Below are 24445 nucleotides of genomic sequence, written 5' to 3'. Positions count from 1 at the left end.
TCTTTCTTCTGTTTTCTACTTTGTGAACTTAAAGTTCTGACTCTATATCGGCTTTTACATACACATCTATACGTACATATATATATATACGTTATATTTGTGTCTGTGTGAATGTATGTATATGACTGCTACAATACATTACTACATTATTTTGTAACTTCTCCTCCCTCCTTCACTACTAATGTTATAATCATTTTTTTTTTTTTTTTTTATTTTTCCTTTCCTTCTTTCCTTTTTTAAATATTCTTATGACCTTGTTTCATATGTATGTTACTTTTAACTACGTCTACAACTACAGTTTTTTTTCTTTTTTTTTCAAGTTTTCTCTTAATTAATTTTTTTTGTTTTTTTTTTTTGTTTTTTATTTTTTTATTTATTTTATGTATTTAACGTTATTAACAAAATCATAATAAAATTAGTTTTTTTTTTTTTGTATTTTTTGTGAAAAAAAAAAATAAACAGACAGATTTAACTGAACTTTGGTAAAAAAACTTAAAAAAAAAATCGGTGCAAAAGAAATGAATATGAAATTATTATTGAGTGATAGCTATTATCACAACAACAACAACAACAAACAAAATTGCACCTACCGAAACGCGTAGAACACACAGTACGGAATTTTTATATCCATCACCAAACCATAAGAGTTTACCGTTACTGCTATTCATGTTAAAAGTCGCAAAAATACGCACCGAACACCCAAAGCTAATTATGAACATCGCATCGCGATCGTTTAAATCATATTTGGCATTCTCCGTTCGTTGTAGGCAAACCCTCCCAGTCGCATCAGTTGTCTTAGGGCAATTACCGCAAGTCAGATTTTAAAATATTCTTTTTTTCCCCTTTCCTAAAAACAAAATATAAAAAAAAAAAATAAAAATAAAAAAAAAAAAAAGATATAACTAAAAATTTCAATATATTTTTAAATGATAACTTACAATTTGCGGCGGATATCGTTCAGTAACTTCACGCAAATCTTGTTATTAAATCGATTTCAAAAATTGATGTCTGAAATTTGAGATTTTCTTTCGCACTTTCGCAGCTATGGCCGTCGATGTGAAGATAGCAAAAAGTTTCATGTTCATCTTAAGGATATTTCGATGCGTATTTTTCGAATTTTTACCAGCAAGAACAGAAAACATTTTAGTTCACTTATATGCTTATCCTGAGTTATATTGAACGTATACCATCAAAATTTTCACGATCAGTACAATAACAAGCAAGTTGAGATTTCTTCATCTAAAATTCTATTCTCTCTAATGCGAAATACTAAAAAATTTTATCAAGAATTTTTTCTCATCTAAAAAAAAAAAAACACATTGAAATTTTTAGGAGATTATATAGACGAATATAGATATGAAATTAAACTATATGCGATACGATTTCATATTTTTTGCATAATGAAAAGTCCAGAAATCAATAAGTACTTGACCCGATTCAAAAATTATGATTCGTATCGTAATATATAATACAAAGATATAGATCAGGGCTTAACTATATTTCGAAAAGAAACGACCCATAAACGATCATAAGTGAAATTGAAGGAGAACGGACAACGTATTATGACTTTGGCATTTGGCACGATCAACGCATACACAATCAATACTCAAATGCCAAAAAAATATTTTTGTTTATAACTTTGATTGAAACTAACTTGATGTCCATTTGAGAATGTTAGCTAAGCAAGCGGAATTAAGCCTATCGAGCGGTCAAGACGAGCTAAAGCAAATATTTTTGAATCTATTGGATGCAAACTGGCAAAGACGAGAAACAATCCGAGATGTGAATACAATTTTAAAATTTTAACCGGTTAAGCAGTTTATAATGAATATATATGTCATGATCGGTCTATCCGTCCTTTATAGTCAGATTTTCTTATAAAATTTTATTACTCTGAATGATTTTAGAATGTGTGTTTGTCACATTTTGTGAATATATTTCCATTATAAAACCTAATTGCTTATTACATGCATAAATTGTATTTGACGAGTATACTCGTCATTATGACGCAACTTAAATGCACATTATCCGAAGAGATCGATGCAGTTAGCTGGTTAAATGCTTTTCATTCGCAATTACGCCAATCCTACTATACTGAACGGGCTTTTTTTAATTTCCTCCGATTAGCTGCTTGAGATTAAAGTGCACCTACAAAATAAGACTTTTTGGGAATCAAATAATATCAATAATGCCGACAATGTGCACAATTCTGAAGAGATTTCCTCAAAAAAAAAAAAAAAAAAAAAAAAAAAAAAAAAAAAAAAACCACCACGGTTTGTACTATGTTCTAGAATAATTTGTGCAGAACTATGATCTATCATCACGAGTCGACTTTATTTGAAATGGAATTTTTTTTTTTTTTTTTTTTATATACTTTCACTCGCATTTTTACTCGCAAAGCAAGAAATTTTTTACCCTTCTTTTAATATAAATTTAAAAAATAATTATCTTATTTTTTGAGTCATATATAAGGTGATCTTAACTTTAAGATATTAAGAATTATAGTTATCGTCGTCGTCGTCGAGCGCCTTTTTGTCGAAAAATATACTTTTCCTTATTCATATGTGCTCGTAAGAAAGTTGTATACATATATCGTAGAGAAAAAAAAAAAAAAAAAACAGGATGTCTAAGACAAAGATTCTCCCGTCCTACCACCATCTTCACCCAGTCCCAACATAATCAATTTGAATGCAAACACTTTGATATTCTAGCGTCATAAGTGTGATTCGAAAAAAATAAATAAATAAATAAATAAATAAATAAATAAAAATAAAACCAAAAAAATTTAATAATATTTCGCATTTGAGGTTAAGAAAAGCTATAAAATGATAAAGAAATGCTTTCGAAGCTTGTAAATTATTTAAAATTAACACCTTGATCATAGCACATACAATATATAGGAATGTGAAGCGTCTTATTGGTTTCTCTCTCTCTCTCTCTCTCTCTCTTGTGATAATTAAACTTTCAATAAACTTCAACAAAATTTTGCGTGCTAAATATAAGCTTTTCGATTAATTTAGATAGATTTAGTTAAGAAAATGTTTAGTCAATAAGAGATTTTATAAATATAAATATAATTTTTAAAATCAAGATATATATGTATAATCATTGTAATGAATGCGAGAACTTTTTTTAATTATTTATTATAAAATTTATTTAAAACCTTATTTTCCTTTAAATTTCTTTAAAGCTAAATATATATTATTATTATTATTATTATTATTATTATCATTATTTTTATAATGCCTATGGATTTACCCAAAAACTCAATGAATAAATATTAATTTGAAGAAAGAGAAATGAATGAGAGAAAATAGTTTTAATTTCTTCAGATAGTTTTGAATGGATATTTAATGAATTTGGTCAGTATGTACAGAGATTTGGAAGAAATTAGAGAGCAGTCAAGACATTAAAAACTCGTTCGAAGGGTGTATACTTGAAATTTTTAATTAATTCGCATTTGTATACCGTGTAATATATTAGTATAGGGTGTCTCTTCATATAAAAGGCGCCATTTTTTCAATTCTCATTGTATGGCATTTTTGTTTATTCTAATCCATTCGCCAATTGATTGCTGGAAATACATGATCATCATTATTGTTTAAGCGAAGGAATCATTTTAATATATCGGGCTTACGTACGAAAAATAAATATGTCGCATATGTAAGTCCGTAAAGTTAAAAAAAAATAAAATAACCATAAAGAAACTTTTAATGGGCATATCTGATCGTGTCATACTATTGGAACTATGCTGCTGATTGGCTTTTTTTTCTTTGGCCTGAAATTAATGCTACGATACGATTTACGTTAATATGACGTCTATGTTCAGCAGGATGACACACCACTTGACACATACCTAGTGGCTCTTTAAAAATGATATTTTTTGTTGAAACACCCTACATATAATCAAATGGAAACATTTATTATATTATCTCGCCAAATTATCAAGGAATATTTGTTAATAATTCGTTTCGCTTTAGAGCGAAGTATGGTAAATAGCCATTAGATCTGAATGTGGATTATGTTAGCCACATCGATTTGAGAAATTAATTTAGCGAACGTACAGACGACCTGGGCAAATGTCTCTCATAAAATTTTCAATTGATAAATGCCTGTAAATAGTGCTTGCTTCGCTTTTTTCAAACTTGATCTATATCAAATATCGGCTTAGCCGATCACCGTTGCCTGAAAGTTTGAAGAAAGCATGACACACGGACTTAGTCAGTTAACCTAAATATTTTAAGCTAATCAAAGAGTATATACATAAGCAAAATGATAAATTCTCTCATTCTCATTTCTAAAAGAAAAATTTAATTATGTATGAAGCATATTTTCATGGATCTAATGCTGGCGCAAGTGACGATCATAAATCAAAGATTCGTTATTGGTATGAGAATTAAAATTTTTTATCATTCGCTTGGGAACATTTTCCATTAAAACTCGGTAAATGCCTGATATTTATTTTTGATTCCAAATGATTGAAAAGGTTGAAGAATCCCAAACTATTGTCTAAATGAAATCTGGGACGTTGACTGTATAATATGATGATAGAGAAAGCTATAATAGTGAATACTTTCGTTAGGGAAACAATGAAATAAAGAAAAATGCTTTAAGATAATTAAAACGTTTTTAACACAACTAATGGACCATTATGCCGGTTCGTACCAAAAAGAAAGGAAAAGCAAACCGATGCTTAATGGCCACATTCCTGAATATTGTATTGATTGATTGATTGATTGATTGATTGATTGTATGAGTATGTGTGTTTGTTTGTTTGTTTGTGTGTGACTTCTTTATATAGAAATGAAGCTAAAAGAACTAAAAAGACATTTTGAAGAATTTAAGAGAAAACAAAGTCTTAAACGATAATAATAATACACTTTGCTCAGGTCAAACAAAGAAATACTTGAAAGTGAGACTGAGCATCAGACAAATAATGCTATTGCGAATAAGTGATAAAACAATATATGAACAATTTTAATATAATATTCTATTAAAATTATGTAATTAATTTAAAATCGCATAATGGGCCGATCAATTAATGACTGAAAATACCACCAATATGCATTTGTTCTTAATTACTTAGCGTGCTTTGAATAACTAAAAAACAAAATGTATTTTATTTTAAAAGCCGAATCTTTAATACCCACTACTCTTCATATTTACAATTTATTTTGCTTTTTTTTTTTTTTTGTTGTATTTTTATCCAAACTATAAGATTTGACACTTTTGGGGTTTTTTTTTATTTTATTTTAATTTTTTAAAATCTTTTCTTTTTCTAACTTGTTAACGTTCTTGTGATTTTCAACCGGAAATCTTTTGCGTATGCATTTGTTTTTTCTCTTTTTTAATTTCTAGTTAGATTTGTCAGCTTGATTGACTTTAGTTCTCTACTTAAAGCATTTAAGTCAACATAGCCAAATTATCTTCATATGTTGTCTATTGTCTCCATTGTAGAGGGCTATATACGTGTTACGATCATTACAATAGAGGCTTACTGCTCTTCCATGGAGTATGTTGGGTATAAAAATTCGTTCGCTACGTTTTTAAATTTCTATCAAAGTTCAGTTATTTAGTTTTCAAAATTAGAAAGAAAAAAATAAATAAATAAAAAAACAAAACAAAAAAAAAGATTCTTTTAACTACTTTTCATTCATAATTGATTTTGTTAAAAATGTTGCTTGATTTTCTTGGTGATAAATTTTTCTTCCGCTTAAAGCAAAAACTATATAATGTGTAGGTAGATATTTAAATTAAAATGTATTTTTCCAGATTTTTATAATTCCTTTTAAAGTAAAACTTAATCGCACGACCCTAAAATACTAAAAAGATAAAGAGATTGATTGAAAAAAAAAACGTTTGCTTTCCTGTGCTTGCAGCTTCGGTTTGAAATGATTTTTGACTTGAGAGATTTAAAATTGTGATTCCTTAAGCATTCCATTATCCATTCTTCATCTGCTCACGTATGCATTTTTGTAACTCATTCGTTCAAAAACAATCCATATAATATTAATTTTAGTGTTGTTATTATCTTTGCAAACATTATATTGGTTGGTAGATTGGTGTATATGTGCATTTTGTTGACATTGTGTTGTAAATGTTTTTAATGTTAGATGTGTCTGGTTGTTTATCAATAACTGTTGCTTTTTTCCTCATTTGTGGTTGTTCTTCCTTTTTTTTTTTTGTTTTGTTTTTTTTTGTTTTTTTTTTTGTTTTTTGTTTTTAAATATTTTTATGTTCTTATTTGCTCTAATTTATGCTCCGTTCTGTTTTTTAGTAACCCTTGAGACGATCCGCCAGGGGCGGCTTGGGCACTTTCGGTTGCTTGGCGCGCGCTACACGCATACGTTCGGCGGCCTTAGCCAGACGTTTTTTTCGTTCCTCTGCCGTTTCACTGGCTCGTCTCAATCGCTGACGTGCCGCATTCTTCATCAGTCTTAGGGTTCTTTGTACATCGGTTTCGTTCTGGCGCCGTATACGATTGGCTTCGGCATTTTTCGCCAGACGTAGCCGGTACTCGGCCTCCGTTTCCTTGGCCCGCTTCTCACGCATTCTAGCCGCGTTACGCTCCAGCCTACGTTGACGTGCTTCCGGTGATTCGTTACTACGGCGACGTGCGGCTTTTTGGGCGCGTGTGGATTGACCGGTTCCAGTACTTAAGTGGTGATGCAGGGGATGTGTAGTCTGGCCGTTAGTTTGCTGTAAGTGCTGCTGTTGTATTTGCGCTTGCTGATGGAAAGTATTTTCCAAATTTAATGCAACGGCTGCCACTGAATTGGCTGAATTGTTATTATTGGACGAGGCTGATGAGTTGTTATTATTAACGTTACTGTTGTTGCTATTAGCTGAGGAAGCGGCCGCTGCGCTAACTGCTGCTGCAGCCGCTGTAACCGTATAATTATTATAGTCTATGAGTCCTCTATTATTCGGGTAGAGATGGTGCATGGGATTCTCATAGCTGAGGTATTCTGGCTTGATAAGGAAGGGATCGCGTGCGGACAGCGGTGCCGTAGGTGAGTTAAGGAAATACAAGCGGCTATGATGATCTGTCGTTATGCTCCCTCCGCCTCCCACTCCCGTGGACATCTGTGGTTATTTTGCGACTGTCCTATCAATCGCAGTTATTTGCCGTCGTCGCTGCCGCCGACGTTGTTGCCGTTTTCACACTTTTTCTTCTTCTTCCACTATTTATTCTCTACACTTGCACTTAATTTATTATAGTTCAAGATATTCGAAATGTAACAAAACGTAATAACAATTCAAAAACAGTTGAAATCAATATTTCAACTAAAGTTTTTCGAAACGATTTTAGCACAAAATTTATAACAAAAAACTTTGAGTAAACAATAAAAGCGACATAACTAATCAATATGGAAAAAATTTCCAACTTGAACTGGAAAATGGCAAAGCGCAAACGTCACTTCCACTGTAATTGCCATAATTGAAAACAGGGATGTTAATAACTGTCCAAAATTTCCACGAAAGCATAATTTTAAAATATCAAAAAACCAAAACAAAACAAAACAAAAAACTTTAAGAAATATAAATATTTCTAATTTTTGATTATCAAAAAAACTTCTTATATTTATATTTAATCACTTCGATTATAAAATATATATATTATTATTGCAAAATGCAACCGTGTGTTTCATCTAAAGACAACGTTTTCCAGTTGTCATATTTTTGTTTACATATGGCTAAGATGTTATAACTACACCTACTCGATACGTTTTGTTGCTGTACTCACTTTTTAATCCGCTTCTGGTGATGGTTGCTTATTGAGTTCCAATCACAATTTTGATCAAATTTCAGATAAATGCACAAAACTTATCAAATTAATCAATACGCACAAATTATTTTAATTAAAAGCTGTGAAATTTACTGCAGATTCTTCAATCCAAAACACAAAACAATGTGGAAAGATTGAAGTAAATTGTTGCCACTTTTTAATGTTTTATAGAATTCGTAGTTTATACTAGGGTAGTTTTGGTGAGCTTAAGCTCAAATAGGTGACTTTCAGAAATATAAGCGATATTAGATCCAAATTTATTTCTTTCAATATTGCTATCCCGGCACAGATCTAAAACGATTTTGTCCGATCAGATCAGTTCGTAAAATATGTGAGCTTGAAGACAGTGAATTGAAATAAATTACATTATATAAAAATTACATATAGCAGGGTCCTGACAAGATTTTAGCCATTTATGCTAATGTATATATATATGTATATATATATATATATATATATAAGCCTAACATGATGAGCATTTACTATATTTTATATATATCAAGCAGTCTTTTGCGGTATACAGTAAGAATGCTTATAGAAAGATATCACAATTCCATTCGTATGTATGAACATACCTGTTTTTACGTCGACGTTGTCCTAACCTTGCGCATTTGTTTGGCAGCGCGGAATTTCTCGTGGTATTCTTTTAATTTGATAATTACTAGTAAATAAAGAGCTTGAAGAATTATCCAGTTAGTGATTTATTTTGCAACATTTAGTAACGTGTATTGTGGATATATATATTTATGCATATTCTTAGTCAAATTAATGTTATGGGTCTGTCAAGTTGTCTATTTAACTGTTTATATTTATTTTGAGAATTTAAAAACATGCAAAAATTAAAATGGAGAACTGGAAAATCGTTCACATGGTGTTAGTCAAATTGCGCGAATAATCATATATAATATCACTCAGTTTCTCGTTTCCGCTTTGACTGCATCAACCCATGAAATGATACGTATTAAAATTTCTTGACATTCGGATAATTTGTGTACAGACTACAGTGAAGTCTGCCGGGATCGAAGACTTATTGAGTATTTTGATATCACAAATGTGGCCAAAATAAGAAAAATTAAATAACTAAGGAATATCGAAAATTTCATTTGATGATAACGTAATAATAAGCGATAACGTAGTAATAAGCGTTCATAATTTTTATCGAGTCCTTAATCGTACAACACACTGGAAGGTTATGTTCTACTTTTAGATTTTCAAACACGCCAACATTTTTTTTCGAGAAGATCTGTAGTTCCATATCAAAATGATATTTGGTTAATTGCTTCTATCGTGGATGAGCTTGCAAACTGCAGTGTAATCGGATCTCAATAGAGAAAGTAAACGAATTACTACGAGGGCAATATTTTTTGAAAATAGACACCGTTTACTACTAGATCCAGACAACAATAAAAGATATACTTCATTAAAATAATCTAAAGGGAAGATAGCGAGTTTAGTTTGTTTAGTTCTCATTAGAATTGTCTCTCTTAAATTATATTTTTTCATATCCAGTAACGAAGGATTATGTTATAGAAGATTTCTATTTCAGATCAGGGCTCCTAAAAACAAAAATTAAAGGCATCGCATAGTAGTAAGATTCGATTTGTCGTGGAACATCGACACTCGCGCAACTTAATACAAAAAACTAAAACTTTATATAAAGATATGTAAGTGGTTTATTAAAAACCGTATATATAGTAAAAACAGCAAAAATTCCAACTTCGTATACGTATGAAGCCGGACATATGCCTTTAATAACACAAAGTATATTCTGTTGTAATCATAGGCTTACATATTGGAATAAGTAGATTTTGAAAAGTTCAGCAGAACGATTAAGGTAATAGATATCAAGGATAAATTTTGAACATTATTTTGAAGATTATTAACTTTTTCATTTATTTAATATTGTAACCTTTAATTTAACTGTTAGTTTTTGCGACGAACTTTTAAAAAATATAAGAAAAAATGATTTAAAATATCGTATGTTATTTTGTACATCATCATGGCCTATCGCATTCCACCCGACAAGATAAAAGATATATGAAATTTTATTTGAAGAATTCTTTGAGCTTTGACGAATATCAAATCGGAACTTAACTTCTTGAATATTTTGTAAATAAAAGAACAAAAAAAAAAGAAAAGAGAAGAAATTTAATAAACTTTGAAAGAGAATTATCTCATGATATTTGTAAGAGATCTGGCATCATCACGATAAAGTAGAGAATTTAACATGTGCTTCAAATTTAAGCAACCACCTGTATAGCTTATGTTGGTACATTATCACTTGTATGGGAAGAAGGGAGCAAAGTAATTTTTATGCTTTTAGTATTGCGGGTAAACGCGCTTTAAACGCGCAATAAACGAAATGAATTAGGTGTTAAATATTTTTTTTATTTTATTTATATTCAAATATGAAGAATATTATGTGAGAAATATATTTATGTGAGTATTCCGTGAGAATTTCAATTCTTTCAAACTTTTTAACGTCTAAAAGCAGATAGCATAACGACAAAATAAGAAATATTTGTAAATCAATTAGAGTGTTTGCATTTGTATGCATGCATGCGTGATTGGTGTGTATGTGTGTGTTTGTGTGCGCGTGTATGCTACTAAGAGAATATTGAATATGTGTTTGTTTCACAAATGCGAACTTACAAGAGATAAATGACATTTGTTAATACACGCATACAATTTGCAACTGATACCTTACATTAGAATCAAGAACTAAATGTAATAGGATTAATAAGAGAGTATTAATCGAAAGAGAGTAAGTTAGTGAGCGAATGAGTATTCATTCTCTCTTTGTAAGATTTAAGCAACGAGAGCACACATTTCTATATTAATAATAACAACAATAACTGTAAAGGTATGAAATAAGACGGTTATAAAAAATATCCATTCAAAAATATTTTGAGATTATTATGAAAGAGAAGAAAAACAAAAAAAAAAAAAAAAAAAAAAAAAATGTAATTTTCACACAAATCGCTTTATACGTACATATTTACTTTATATTAGAGATATACGATATTACATTCAATTAATAGATGTGTGTGCCTATTTATGTATTTGTAGTTTATTCACATTAAATTTTTGTGCGAGTGAACGTTGATTGTGTTTATGAATTTACTAAATAAATATGAAATTATTGAGTGCTGATGTGATTGTATGTCTATTTACCTTAATTTATGGTTACTGTTATTGATTTTGTTGCTTTTATTGTTTTTTATATTCCAAAGAGAAAATGCTAATAATATATATAAATTTTTTTCTTTTTCTACATTTTAATATATATATATATATGGGTGCAAAGTAATTAATATTCTATTGTTGTTACTTAATTTTCATGAGTTTCCTTAATTAATTATTAATTCCTTATAATAACCAAGAAAAACAATTGAAAAAGTTATATTAGCAAACAAGGCAATGCATAAATGCGCAAATAAATTTATTTTCTCAATGGCGTTTTCCGGTAAAAACTTAAAATTTAGTATGATTCGCTTTGGATGGTTACGAATCTTTACAAATGATTACTCTTCAAATAAAAATTGCGAACTGTTTTCTTAATTTAAAGCACTTCAATTGCTTGATTAGGGTCATGTTTCTATTAAATTCTTAAGCGGATCTAAGAGATGTTTATATCAAAATTGATTCGCTGAAGATGATAAGTGATAGGTTTCTTTCTTTTTTTTTTTATTTTTGGGCAGATCATAACTAAGTATTTGCAAATCGTGATCTGTGTAGCGTGGGCCACTCAACGAATATTGTGAATGCGATAAGTTGCTGATAAGCATTTTGTAAATGTTCCTACAATAGATTGGCAGACAGGGTCAGCATGTTATTTTGTGAAGGATATATATATATATATATATATATATATTTGACCGAATATGCATCCCCTACTTGTAGAAATAAAAAATTCTTAAGGAGACACAAATTGGGTGGTGGATATGGTCGGATTTCAGTTTTCTTTTTTTATTGTTTTTGCTTTTGTAAAAACTTCGTATATTATGTATTTATTCTCGACACTTCTTACGGTTTAGGGTGTATAAACTTTATGTGAACGTATCTAACACGCAGAAGGGCTTAAGATTGACCTACCCTTTTATTATATCGATATTCAAAATTATTTTCTGATTAGATTTAAGCCTGTTTATCCGGCCCTCTCATGTCCGTCCATATAAATTTTGTATTTCAGTTAAGTTCGTAATTTTCAAAACGAACACTATTTGCATTTTAGCTAAGTTCGTAATTTTTAAGATGAATACTATTGAAAATGGTTCGAGTCGGTCCATTTTTTCGATCACTCCCCCTATAACGCATTACTTTGGAAAGTCATTATCTGGAAAGTAATTGCAATTATTAAATTTTTTTTTAACAAAACTCGCTCTGTAATAGTATTTTGGGCAAAGTTCTTTCGTACGGTTGGGGCAATTTTTTGAATCCTCTCTCAAATAACCGAAAACTGAATCCTTTATATAGTAGAAAGGTAATTGATATAGAAATCAATATTACCGAATTTGGAGCACGTAGGATCTATTGGATACCATCGCATATAAGGATTCCTTTCTATAATCGGGCTTTAATGAAAAATATGCCTTTGCATGAAAAAAATGTGGAACTTTTGATAAGTTATTGGCAAAATGAGTGAATAATTAACTGTATTAGGCCAAGTGATGTAGGGTAGGCTTGCAGGGTTTGTCTTGGCCGATTATAATGTTTTTCAATTTTTCAATTAGTTTAATATTAAATTAAATAAAAAGATTTCTTTTAGTTGCTCTTCATTCATCAAAACTCGTTAACGATAATTGACTTGCGAAAAGGATTTCTTCATTCTTTTCATGGCCGCTTTTCAGTGCATTTAAAGTGCGTTTTTATAATATATATTTCTAAAGTAAAAATACTGTAGATTCTTACGATGGTCAAGACCAGCACAAGAATAAAATATAATTAAAATAATATGTTATTTCTTTTATCCTCTACAAGTCGTTTCGTGTAAGAATAAATCGAATTTCACGACAAAAATCGCTTACCAATCATATTTCGGCATTCTAGATTAATATAAAACCATTGGCTCGGATGAAGTAATTCTTTGAATCGATCCGAATTAAACTCAATCTTTATATGACAAAGTGGGCTAATTTTCAATAAATCTTGATCAAAATTCCTTCATAATAATAATTTAACATGGAAATTAATGCTATCGAATTTGGACCACGTGAGCCTATTATTTGTATCCCAATTCATATGAAAATTTCATATAAGAATTAAGCCTTTTTATGAGGAAAAGATTTAATTTTTATGATATTATGAACTTGGCTCACATAGGTCTATTATTTTGACGGAGCGGCTACGAGAAAAATCGAATTTGTGATTTGTTATGACAGAAGCAACTGGCAAATAATAGACCAGGTTAATGTTTGAGTATATCCTCCAATATCAGGGGTACCCATTCACATAAAAATAATATTTAATATTTTTTGTGATAATTTTATTAAACAAAGTTGTGTAGGATGTTGCCCAACAGTATTTATTGCATTCTTTTTACAATTGTGATTGATACTTAAATTGTTGTTGTTGTAATTACCAAAGTTTCTCATATTCTTATATCTTGATATGATTTGTTTTTGGACATCTATCTTCTTTGCGTTTTTTATATATTTTGTTTTCCCCCTTTTTCCTTCTTATTTTGGCAAATATTTTATTGTTCTTGTTCTTCTTCCACCTGTTACTATCTCAAAATGTATTTATTTTAGTCATAGTCAATACTTTGTACTTCGTGATTACTACTTGTACACTTTGATTGCGTTTTTTATTCGTTGTTTTCATGTACGTAGTTATTACGCGTGTTTCCCCTTTAGTGTATAACTCGCAGAGTTTCATTACAGCTGATCAACAGTTTTGATTTTTCCACATCTTGTTCTTGTTTCATAACATCGGCAATATTGTGATATTGAGCGATATAATGTATATAGATTAAATGACCAGTGTGTGTGTGTGTGTACAGCTTTCTCGAAAGAGAAAGATTTTAATTAAAAAGAAAGTTTTTACGAACGACAAAAATTCGCCTTTCCACTTAACTAATAATGGTCCACACTATCACATTATTCCCAAAGTGATATCGTTTTTTCGAACAAGGTATAGAATCAGGAATGTAAGCCATAGATGGATAACCTTCAAAATCCCTTTGATCTTTTCGGTTATGAAAAGCTAATCTATTGCTTAATGGAATATCCTAAAGTACTACTTAACTCAATCTCTGTTGCAATCGGCGCATTAAAGGAATGTTCGCAACATATCGCCAGTAAGGTTTAATAAATACGAGAACAAAAGGATTGATGATGCTTCATCGGTTTTGCGCGAACATGGCGACAAGCAGACTGATGAGAACTATGAGACTTAGACCTAATTCAGACCGAAAATTTAGGATTTGATTGGTGACTTTCTGGTCAACCAGAAAGCACTGGCCATACACGTATGTAGAACGCAACGCAATGATATTCAACACGACTATGGCTACTGTGGGCTATGGAATAAAGATGGGATTCTGCATATCGACATATCGACTCAGTGTACTATGTAATTTTAAATAAGGGCATAATATCGACCCACACTTTTCGAGAAAATAAAACGTATTTGTCATTTAACTTGTAGCCAAAAAGACTGTAAGGTGCAAGCTATTATGCGGACGGTTATCGCATATGATGATCTATAAATCGATGATTATGAGAATGTATAGACTAACCGTGTATAACAGTGAGTCGTTTGCTCGTTTTATACCTTTCCAACCTTCCGTTTGCCTCAGCGCATGTCTTTGAATATGTCTGGATGAATATAGCGGACGGATTTGAAGCATAATTATCCGGTTAAACTTTCACATGCAACAACCAGTTGGCCTGGAATAAGGAAGGGTACGCAATTTGTTGAAACTCAATTCAATCCGACCTGGCCATATATAAAATGTAACAATAATATGAGGCCATGATAACCCTGTTACTGTATTCTAGCTAATTGAGAGTTTTTTCAATTGTTTTCGACAAACCGAGTTTATAGGATAGTCCAAATATTAGTCATTTAAGAGATACTTTTCACCTGAAATAAAAATAGAAAAAATTAGCTGACCATTTAGTACCCTATAACAAAATACAATTATTGAAGTAAAGATTTTTAAAAAATATGGCTTTATATAGGAATTGGTCCAAGAAGTGGTCCAATCCGAACCATTTTCAATATGGTTAAAAGACCATGAAACCTATAATTTTATATGGCAAAAAGCCCTAATCGTTAATTTTTTTGTGATGAAAGTTCGTTTCTGATAATAATTAAATAAAAGAAATTAAGCGAACTTAATTTGAATCACATAGGTCTGTTTCTTCCCAACAGCCCATATAAGATATGCCATGAGATCTTAATAATTCATAGGAGCGTTTCAGCAAAGAAAAAATTAACAGTAGCGAATTTGTATTACATAGGCGTATTTTCTTGGACTCCCCCACTTATATAGGCGCTATCACGAAACGCAAACTCTTTTATGGAGAGAAAGTCTAACCTTTTAACCTTTAATTAAATAAAATAAATTATGGCTTTGCATGAAAACAATGTGTACTTTTTGATGTATTATTACCAAAACTAATGAATAATTGTACTGGGCGAAGTGGTGTAGGGCGCGTAATAGCGACGTTGCCCGACTATAATGTTTTTAGTTTTTTTTTTGTGTTGTTGAAAATTCTTATTATTTACTTTATTTTATTTGATTACAAATTTTATACAATTTTTGCTGTGGATTGTATCATGTTCGTCGTTCGTAAGCAAACAAAGAACAAATTTGACCCTTAATTTTTTTCGAAATAAATATCGCAAGACGAAAGCAATATATAATGTAAAACTAAATGGCTCTCAAGTTTGAAGTCGTTGAACCAAAAGCTAGTAAAACAACAGATATATGATCAGTACGTTGCTTTTCTTATTGTTAGCTACGAACTCGAGCGTTTCTCTTTCGTTTTAGTAATGAGACGTATATCGGATTTACAGCCATTGAATAAGCGCTATATGGGTCGATTTATTCGATTTTTGGTTGCTTGGTATTGTTTGCTGGTCACACTGCAGTTTGGTTTAATATAAGTAGGTTTCTCTTTATAAAATTACCTTACGCTATTAGGCTTAATACAGTTATTCATCCATTTTAATAATAAATAAACCCAAAGTTAGACATTATTTTCCTGCAAAGGTTTGCTTTTCATGAAAGCCCGCATATTGACAGGAATCCTTATATGCAGTAGTATCCAATAGACCTACGTTCTTCAAATCTGATAACGTTGATTGCTATATCATCTTGCTATTATGAATTAACTTTGGCTAAGAAATATTAATAATTACACCTTTCTACCATATAAACATTGAGTTCTCTTAGGATCCGTAATATGAGAAAGTATTCAAAACGTTGCCCCAACGGAATTAAAAAAATACTGTTACAGAGCTAGTATTATTGCGAAATTTTAAAAATATGCAACGTTTCTAGTGCGCTATATGGCACAAAGTACATATGTATACCAAATTCCATGAAAATATCTCAAAAATCGCATTCGGTAGCTTGGAAACAAAATTACCTGCACAGACAGGTTTAAAATACTTTTCGGAATCGATCGATATATAATCAAAGATGGATCTATCTATCTTAAGCCCTTCCGCGTATTACATACGTCCACACATTTAACTTAACATTTGCTTGTATTACAAGTTATGTAAGGTATAAAAGTACTTATCTGACATTACGCCTTCTTTGAGTGTAAAGTTTATTAAAATTAAAAAATATAATGCCGCTGAGAAGAAAAAAGAAAAAGGCCATTTTTTTTTAGCATTTTTTATGTGCTGGATATCCATAGGTTGATGAAAACTTTCGTATTTATTTATGCTTATAAGAGAAGCCATAAAAATTACAGATGCACTTATGATTTCGTTATGTGTTTTTTTTTTTTTTTAATATAGTGCTCTGTCGAAAATAAATGAAAAGCTACTTGAACTAATTTCCTAAGAAGAAATTGATCATTATACAGTTCGCGGGAACTTGTCTCTTCAATATTTCGCAGAATATTGCAATATTCCGTAAACGACTGAATTGTTTATATGAAGTTCAAAATAATTTCATATGATTAGTTTCATGTTATTACTTAAGATCAATGACTAAAACTGAACGGAGAGCGTGGGAAGGATGTATTTATTGTAGATACAATAATGCAAAAATAGATAAAAATAGTAGTAGAAATAGTAGTGAAGACAGAAGTAGATTTAGCAGGAAGCAAGTACTTACTGCTAGCAATTGTTAGTGATAACGAGACAAGATAAATATTTGCCAGTGTTTAGACATTATAACCTACTATTGCAACAGGGTTGGAAGAGAAGAGAAAGAGAAAGAGAGAGAGAGAGAGAGAGAGACCGAGAGAGAGAGCAATTAGTACTTATTTGTGAAAGAGAGAGAGAAGTGAGAGCAAGAACATGACAGAAGTAGATAGTACTTGTATGTACATGGGAGCTAATAATAAAAAGTAGAAAGTAGTAAAAATGGGAGTAGCAATGCCAGCAATGAAAATATAATACTTCCTATTGCTCAAAAATCCCACTATATATGTGTGTGTATAATTTATAATTTTTAAGGGATATTGATCTACAACCTAATAAGTTCGTATTAAATATTCGCCGTTAGCTGAATATAGTTTTTTCACTTGTTGTTAGATTACAGATGTTTGATTATATTCTTTCCCTCGCTTATTTTTAACGTAAACGTAACCGTCTACTGTATTATTAATAAGAAAGTCCGTTGTTTTAAAAAAAAAAAAATAAAAAAAGAAAAAAAAAAAACATCAACAGAAACAAAACATTCCTTGATTGTTTTTTTTTTTCTGCATACAGCATAATTTATAAGAATATATTATATACATATATACAATATATGTGTATATATATGATTGTTTAATGGACCCATGTGAACTCATTTCATTTGAAATGTAAGAAATTGACGTAAAAGAATAAAACGAAAATTATATATATATAATTTAAAGGAGTGAAACCATCAAGAAACATGCAGCATTAATTGCACGTAAGGCGTTTGCAGCTTATATCCAATTGCTTCTTGATTTCCACAATATACGATACCATGCCATCAAAAATATTTTACCTAATAATAATAGTATATAGCATATTATGAATTATTATATATTCATATGTATATATATATGTATATATTTTTTTTTTATTCGTTAACTTTAATAATATATATGAAACTTGGAAAAAAAAAAAAAAAAATAATAACAATAAAAAGAATGTTTTGTCATTTTGCTTGGGTTACTTCAATAATAAGGCAAACAAACAACCATAGATACCATAGGAGCAGGCAAGGCAAGGCAAGGCAAGGCAAGCAAGCAAGCAAGCGACAAGTAAGTCGTACCACAAGAGTAAAAGAAGTCGTCAGTTCACTTTTCATATATTCTCAAATGCAAAATTGTATGCGTCTGATCTCCCTCTTCTTGTACAAGTAGAACTCACTCATACAACTCATACCCATCTATATGCTTGTGTATTTGTCGTCTTCAACCCATCACACACACCTATCCTTTGTACATTCGTTAGCTTAGTTCGGTTCGTTAAGTTAAATTTTATTTCGTATTTAAATAAAGTATTGCTTGTGAAAATCGTTTTTTATTTTCAATTGATTTTATTAATATGATGTCTAAAGGTGTTATTTACAGTATATACATACGCATTTAGAGCATATATACATATATATATATATATATATATATATATACTTTTACAATATATAACTGAATTAGTGAGCGCGATTTTTTCATTTCAATTTGTTTTTAAAGGAGCACATATTAAGTCGCGCTCTCTCTCTCTCTCTCTCTCTCTCTCATATTAGACTTTTCTTACTCTAAACTCTGCTCTTATATATCATATTCTTTCGCTCTCTCTCTCTCTCTGGCTCTCGTTTCATCTTTACGGAATATTAAATTTTGTTTATTGTCTCACACATATAACAATGTGTCGCGATATTTACTGTGTTCTCTATGTTCTTTATAGTCGGATATTGCATTAAATATCACCTCAGCGAGTGTGCATTAGATTGGGTTTTAATATACATATATATATATATATATGAATAATAAAATGTATATTATTATAGGCATAAGTGTAGACTGTTTGTGATATATATTTTGTTAGTAATATCTCTTTGATTTTCATCTAGATTTAAATGATTCACTGTAAATATTGTGCAAATAACAATAACAGATGATGTACATATGCGGCACAGATAACGCGGTAAACAGTGAAAACCACCACCACCTGTGGGAAGACGCACTATAATGGAAACTTATTTCAAATTTCTTCGTTTTTAGTTAAAAAAAAAAATGCAAACACAATATCTTAAATTTAATTACAAACGCAAGCATTCATATTTGTATAGCGGCATACATGTACACGCGCAATAGCCTGTACGTGTGTGTTAGTGTGTGTCTTTCAGTACTTGTGCTTGCATGCAAGCATTGATTTTATTGAATAATGTGAAAATGTGAGTGTGTGTACGTTTGTTTGCCTTTTCTTATGATTATTTCTTTTTTTTCCCTGCACTCTTTTTATATATATATATATATATATGTACTTATAAACATATATAGATTGTTAAAATTCCATTTGCAATTGAATTGATTTCAAGAAAACTCGTTTTGCTTTATAATCATTATTTTGAATTTGCTTTTTTTGTTCGGTTTCGTGTAGTTTTTCATAATTTTCATCTACATAAGAAAAATATCTGTATATATATATATACATACATATCTTTTTTCTTTTGTATATCGAACGTTGTCTTGGTTTCTCTCTTGCATTTTTCACAATCATTTCCGGTTTGATGTAAGTATGTAATTGTTGAAATTACCAGTTGTTTTGTAATAGTATCGATTTAATTATAAAAAAAAAAAAAGAAAAAAAAAATTATAATAAATAAATAAAAAATGACAAATTAAAATCAATAAAAATCATTGCTGTGCGTTTATCTAAATGTTCTAATTTTTTTTTTCTTTTTTTTTTTTTTGGGTGAATAAGTTATACACTGTTGCCGTTCGGCTGGTTGACTTTAGTTTCTAACCTAGCACGTACGCATGCATATCACTAGTTTTTTTTTTTTGGTCATAACGATTATTATGAAGTTGTTAGTATAAACTGATTAACGAAATGAAGCATAAAAGACTGTGCACTATAAGACCGTAATTACGTAAAAAGTTTTTTTATTTTTTTTTTTATCTTGACTTTGAGTTAGTAAAGCAACTAGGAACGATTGATTCGTTTGTTTAACCAATTAGCTGCGTTTGACGTGTTTGCGCACCTCATAGATTCGAACGAAATGATCGATATATAATAAAATGAAGAGAAAAAAAATGAAAAGCATTTTATTACATAATAAAAAGGATTAGTAAGTAATAAATAAAAAACGCAAGAAAAAAGCCTTAATCGTTTCGGGATGTGTTTTGTTGTTTATTCTGTTCATGCGAGACCGATTGAAACTGTTTACTCTCTAGCTTTGTTCAAATGGCTCGATATCTAGCCCGATTATCTTTTAAATGATTTAGATGCATTAAATGATTCGCACGATCAACTGTCTGACAGATCAACGGGCCAATATATATCAACAGATTGACAGATCAATCGATTGAAAGGTGAATTGTCTGATAGATTAACGAACGGACAAATCAATGGACCGACCGATTAACGGAGTGTTAGACTAACAGATTGGCACATCAACGGGGCGACCAGCAAGAAAGGCAATCAACCCTTAGTCTATACTTTGGCTCGCCATATGTCTGCATAATTTCTTCCAGAAGAATCGAATTATAATAAATTTGCATCTATCTTAATCAGTAAAACTAAATTAAAACTTTTAATTTTTGATTGTATTACGTAAAGTGATTTACGATATCAAATGATTAGCTTTGTTAGCATTTTTGCCGTAATAATGTGTTAAGCTTGTGTGGTTGTTTGTAACAATCAAAACGAACTAAGATAGATTTAAATTTCGTTATACCGATAGATTTAGAAAATTTTTCTAAATCTTCTTCTTCTACTTCTTCTTCTTCTTCTAAGATTGTCTTTCCGTTTGATGTCTATGTGTACATGCATATTTGAGTTCCATTTATAGACCGCAAATTTTCGGGGACAGTTTAATGAAAGTTAATGCAATGTTATGTTTTGTTCAAGTACGAGACCTATTGAAAATGTATTAGGTCGGAGCATATAATAGTCTGTTTTGAAATAGTCAGTAAATTTACAATTTTTGAATATTTCTCGAGCAAATATTGATGAAAATTAACATATATTGGCCTAATAAGTGGATATGAAAAACTTGCGTAGGATAGAACTATTTTTTGAATCAACTTCCCATATAAACATATTTATAAAAAATAGGCATTTATTTGGCTGCAAAACTTCGTTTCTTTACATTAAATCGAAATATTAATCCCGACATAGAAATCTACCGAAATAAATTCGTATCAGTTCGGTTTTTCCTTCCGATAGAGTTGTCACGAAATCTAAGCCTTTGCATGGCATGTAAGTTTCTATATATATTGGAGACAGAATAGGTGGGATATTTTAAGGTATTTAATGATCGGCCTTGTCCAAATGGTGATCTTCGAGGGGTAATTTGCGCGAATTCCATTGATTTTTCTCAACATTTTATCAAAAAAGTAGAAATTAGCACCGAAAAGGATGTTTTTGTTTATATAATTTGATCAACCATTTCAGGGTCGTCTCCTCTATACTTAACCTGGCGATGGTAAAAAAAAAAAAAAAAAAAAAAAAAAAAAAAGGAATGGGGGAGAGAAACGGGCGTTACTTTTAAACTTTACTGGTCAACCGCACGTATCAATCGTAATTAAAGAATGCTGTACCACACTGAATATTTAACTCATAACTTGCCTATCTCCCATAGTCCCATATAGCCGATATGATATTTTATATCGTATATAACTTTTACTACTAATTGTTTTTGGGACACACTTCTGCGATAGAGTTAAAATGAAGCAATTAAAAAATTATTTATCCCTCTTCTCGTACAGTGACGATGTCGAAATAGATGCTGGTAGTTGGTGGTTGAAAAAAAAATTGAAAATTGAAATTATTCGTCTATGCCACTTGAGGGAATACTGCGCTATAGATTGTAATTTTACTTTTGTTCAAAAGAATAGGTGCCATATAAGATAAGGTGCCAGTAAGATAACTAAATAAAAGCAACAAACAGTTAAAGATTGATTTGTGTGTTGACGATAGTTTTGCTGAATGAAATTCTTAATAAGATTTGCTGCATGCAAGCAGTTTCCGCTTAGCCCACAAATATCTGTTATCCAGCATCATTTATGAAAGCATAATTCTCGATTGAGTAGTCGGTGATCAACGACTCTCAATCGCTACGTGACTGTCTTGAACTTTTCATTGACTAATGGAAAAATGAATAAGCATTCACAAAACAACATTGTAATCGTAAGGAAGGAAGGAAAAAGCCAAAAAGCGTTTAACCGAATTGAAAGGGAATCGTGCATCATGAGTTGCATGAGTGATGCAAGCAATGCTCTGAACACCCATATATATACTGTATACTGTATGTGAGTGGCGAGTTACATTCAAGAAGGTAATCTGCATCGAAGTCACATTGACAATACCAGGTCTTCACTGTCACATATTTTGCTTACAAATGGAAAGAATTTATTAGGGAAAATGCAGTACGCAGGGCTAGATGCGCACTTTGTAGCCTCTGGTTAACGATCCTTTAAATGGCAACTTAAAAGCAAACTTTCTATTAAAAGAGCATACGATATATATTAAAAATCTTTATTGAAGAAATCATATAAGATTAGCAAACAAAATGTACATACACATGCAGAACATACAGAAAAAAAAGAAAACAAATAATTTACTCATCGTTTTTATAATTATTTCAAAAAAAAAAGTCATTATTATTAACTGAAACTTTAAAGGAAATGATTTTCAAATTTGCTCGTAGCTGATTTTCAATCAAATTAAACTTATCCTAAAGGTTAATATGTAATTTATGTGTGTATTAGAAGAAATTGTTCTTTCTATCCGATCGGAAGGAATAAATAAATGCGTCGGCCGTCATAGTTAAGACTAAGTGATCAAGAATGATTATAGGGAGGTAGGGTAATTGGAGGTGAATTTCTATGAATATAAAATCGAGAAAATCTACAGCAATTTATATAATTTATTACCTCCGTTGGCAGATAGTTGTGAATAATGGATATTGTTTGCGTTGTCGTTGAAACGCAATAGCTTGGGATAGAAATAAAACAATTCAATAAGTTGTTTTTTTTTTTTTTTTTTTTTTTTTTTTGCATTTTATTTTAACTGAATCATATTACAAGTAAACATACACAAACAATCGCTTATATAAATGCGTACATACAAAAATGCATAACTAGAAGATATTCAGATTGCATTCACCTCAAATGCACAAAATAGATGCATTTACTGAAAACAGGCTCTAAAGAAAATTTTATATATAATATGATGTGTGTGTGTGTGTGTGTGTGTATCTATGTATGTATGCATATATAAATGAGCATCTTTACAAAAAGAGTTGATGATGCAGTTTATAAAGACAAAAATACACTAACAAAAACATATATACACACATATGCACATACGCACACACACACACACGCACACACATATATATATATATATATATATATATAAATTCTATAGCAAAATACAAGAAAGGAATAAAATTAATAATAAGAAAATATGTGCAATAGATTTGTTTGTTATGTATTTACGTATGCATGAATGTGCATAAAGATGCGTAGAAAAGTTATCATTATTGTAAGACACGGCATCGCACGGCACATTCATGTTCGCATTCAATTATATGAAATACAATAAATATTTATTTTATTTATGAGCATAAGAAAGCGAACTGATAGGAACGATACTTACCGATCGAAACAGCCGAAGAGTCAGTTAGTTGCTCAAGCAAATTAAAGTCTTAAAAAAAAAAAAAAAAAAAAAAAATGTAAAATTAAAATACTTGTATTTCTTACAATTTTTCATTTAGTTTCATTTTATTCCTTATACTTGCATTTTACTGTCATTGCATGTGCAGTCAGTCTATATAATGCAATTGTGTGTGTGTGTGTGTTTTGGTGTGTTGGTGTACGTGTCTTTATTTTAGCTTTCGCTATTTTTAAAGCCAAATACCATCCATCCATCGATCGTCCCCGAACGCCTGCCTATTTTGTTCTGCTATAATAAACGAAGAACTTGCGAACGAACGTTAACGATGAGAAGAAAGAAGTTTGTTTAATCCCCCCGAAAAATATATATATATATATATAAAAAGAGCAATTCAGTCACAGTCAATGTTTATATCTGCATTTGTTGGTTTGTAAGTTGCTTTACAGCATCGTCATCGTCATCGTCATCGTCATCATCATTATTATCATTATCATCATCATCATCATCATCGTCATTATCATCATCATTATTACCAATAACATCTTTATATATATATATATATATATATATATATATACATATGTATGTATATCTATCTGTCTATTTGTTATGCTTACACTTATACTTATACTAGAGAAGAGATAG

The 24445-nt window shown here is 30.4% G+C and overlaps 1 protein-coding gene and 1 long non-coding RNA gene across 2 annotated transcripts; both read right to left on the bottom strand.

The window, feature by feature from the left end:
• Window positions 1-419: 419 nt before the first annotated feature.
• Window positions 420-2224, bottom strand: LOC119643720. Its single transcript, XR_005248397.1, has 2 exons — window positions 939-2224; window positions 420-847 (listed from the first exon to the last, which is right to left on the bottom strand). It is a non-coding gene; the product is annotated as an uncharacterized LOC119643720 (long non-coding RNA).
• Window positions 2225-6200: 3976 nt separating this feature from the next.
• Window positions 6201-7880, bottom strand: LOC119635546 (probable WRKY transcription factor protein 1). The gene is made up of 2 exons (XM_038030395.1): window positions 7748-7880; window positions 6201-7463 (listed from the first exon to the last, which is right to left on the bottom strand). The coding sequence occupies exon 2, from the start codon at window positions 7084-7086 to the stop codon at window positions 6274-6276; it is 813 nt and encodes a 270-aa protein (XP_037886323.1). The 5' UTR covers window positions 7087-7463; window positions 7748-7880; the 3' UTR covers window positions 6201-6273.
• Window positions 7881-24445: the final 16565 nt, after the last annotated feature.

Source organism: Glossina fuscipes, unplaced genomic scaffold (assembly GCF_014805625.2).
Source record: "Glossina fuscipes isolate IAEA_lab_2018 unplaced genomic scaffold, Yale_Gfus_2 0, whole genome shotgun sequence".
In the NCBI taxonomy this organism is placed as follows: Eukaryota; Metazoa; Arthropoda; class Insecta; order Diptera; family Glossinidae; genus Glossina; species Glossina fuscipes.
The sequence above is the reverse complement of the archived record's forward strand: the minus strand, read 5'-3'. Positions and strand labels throughout refer to the sequence as shown.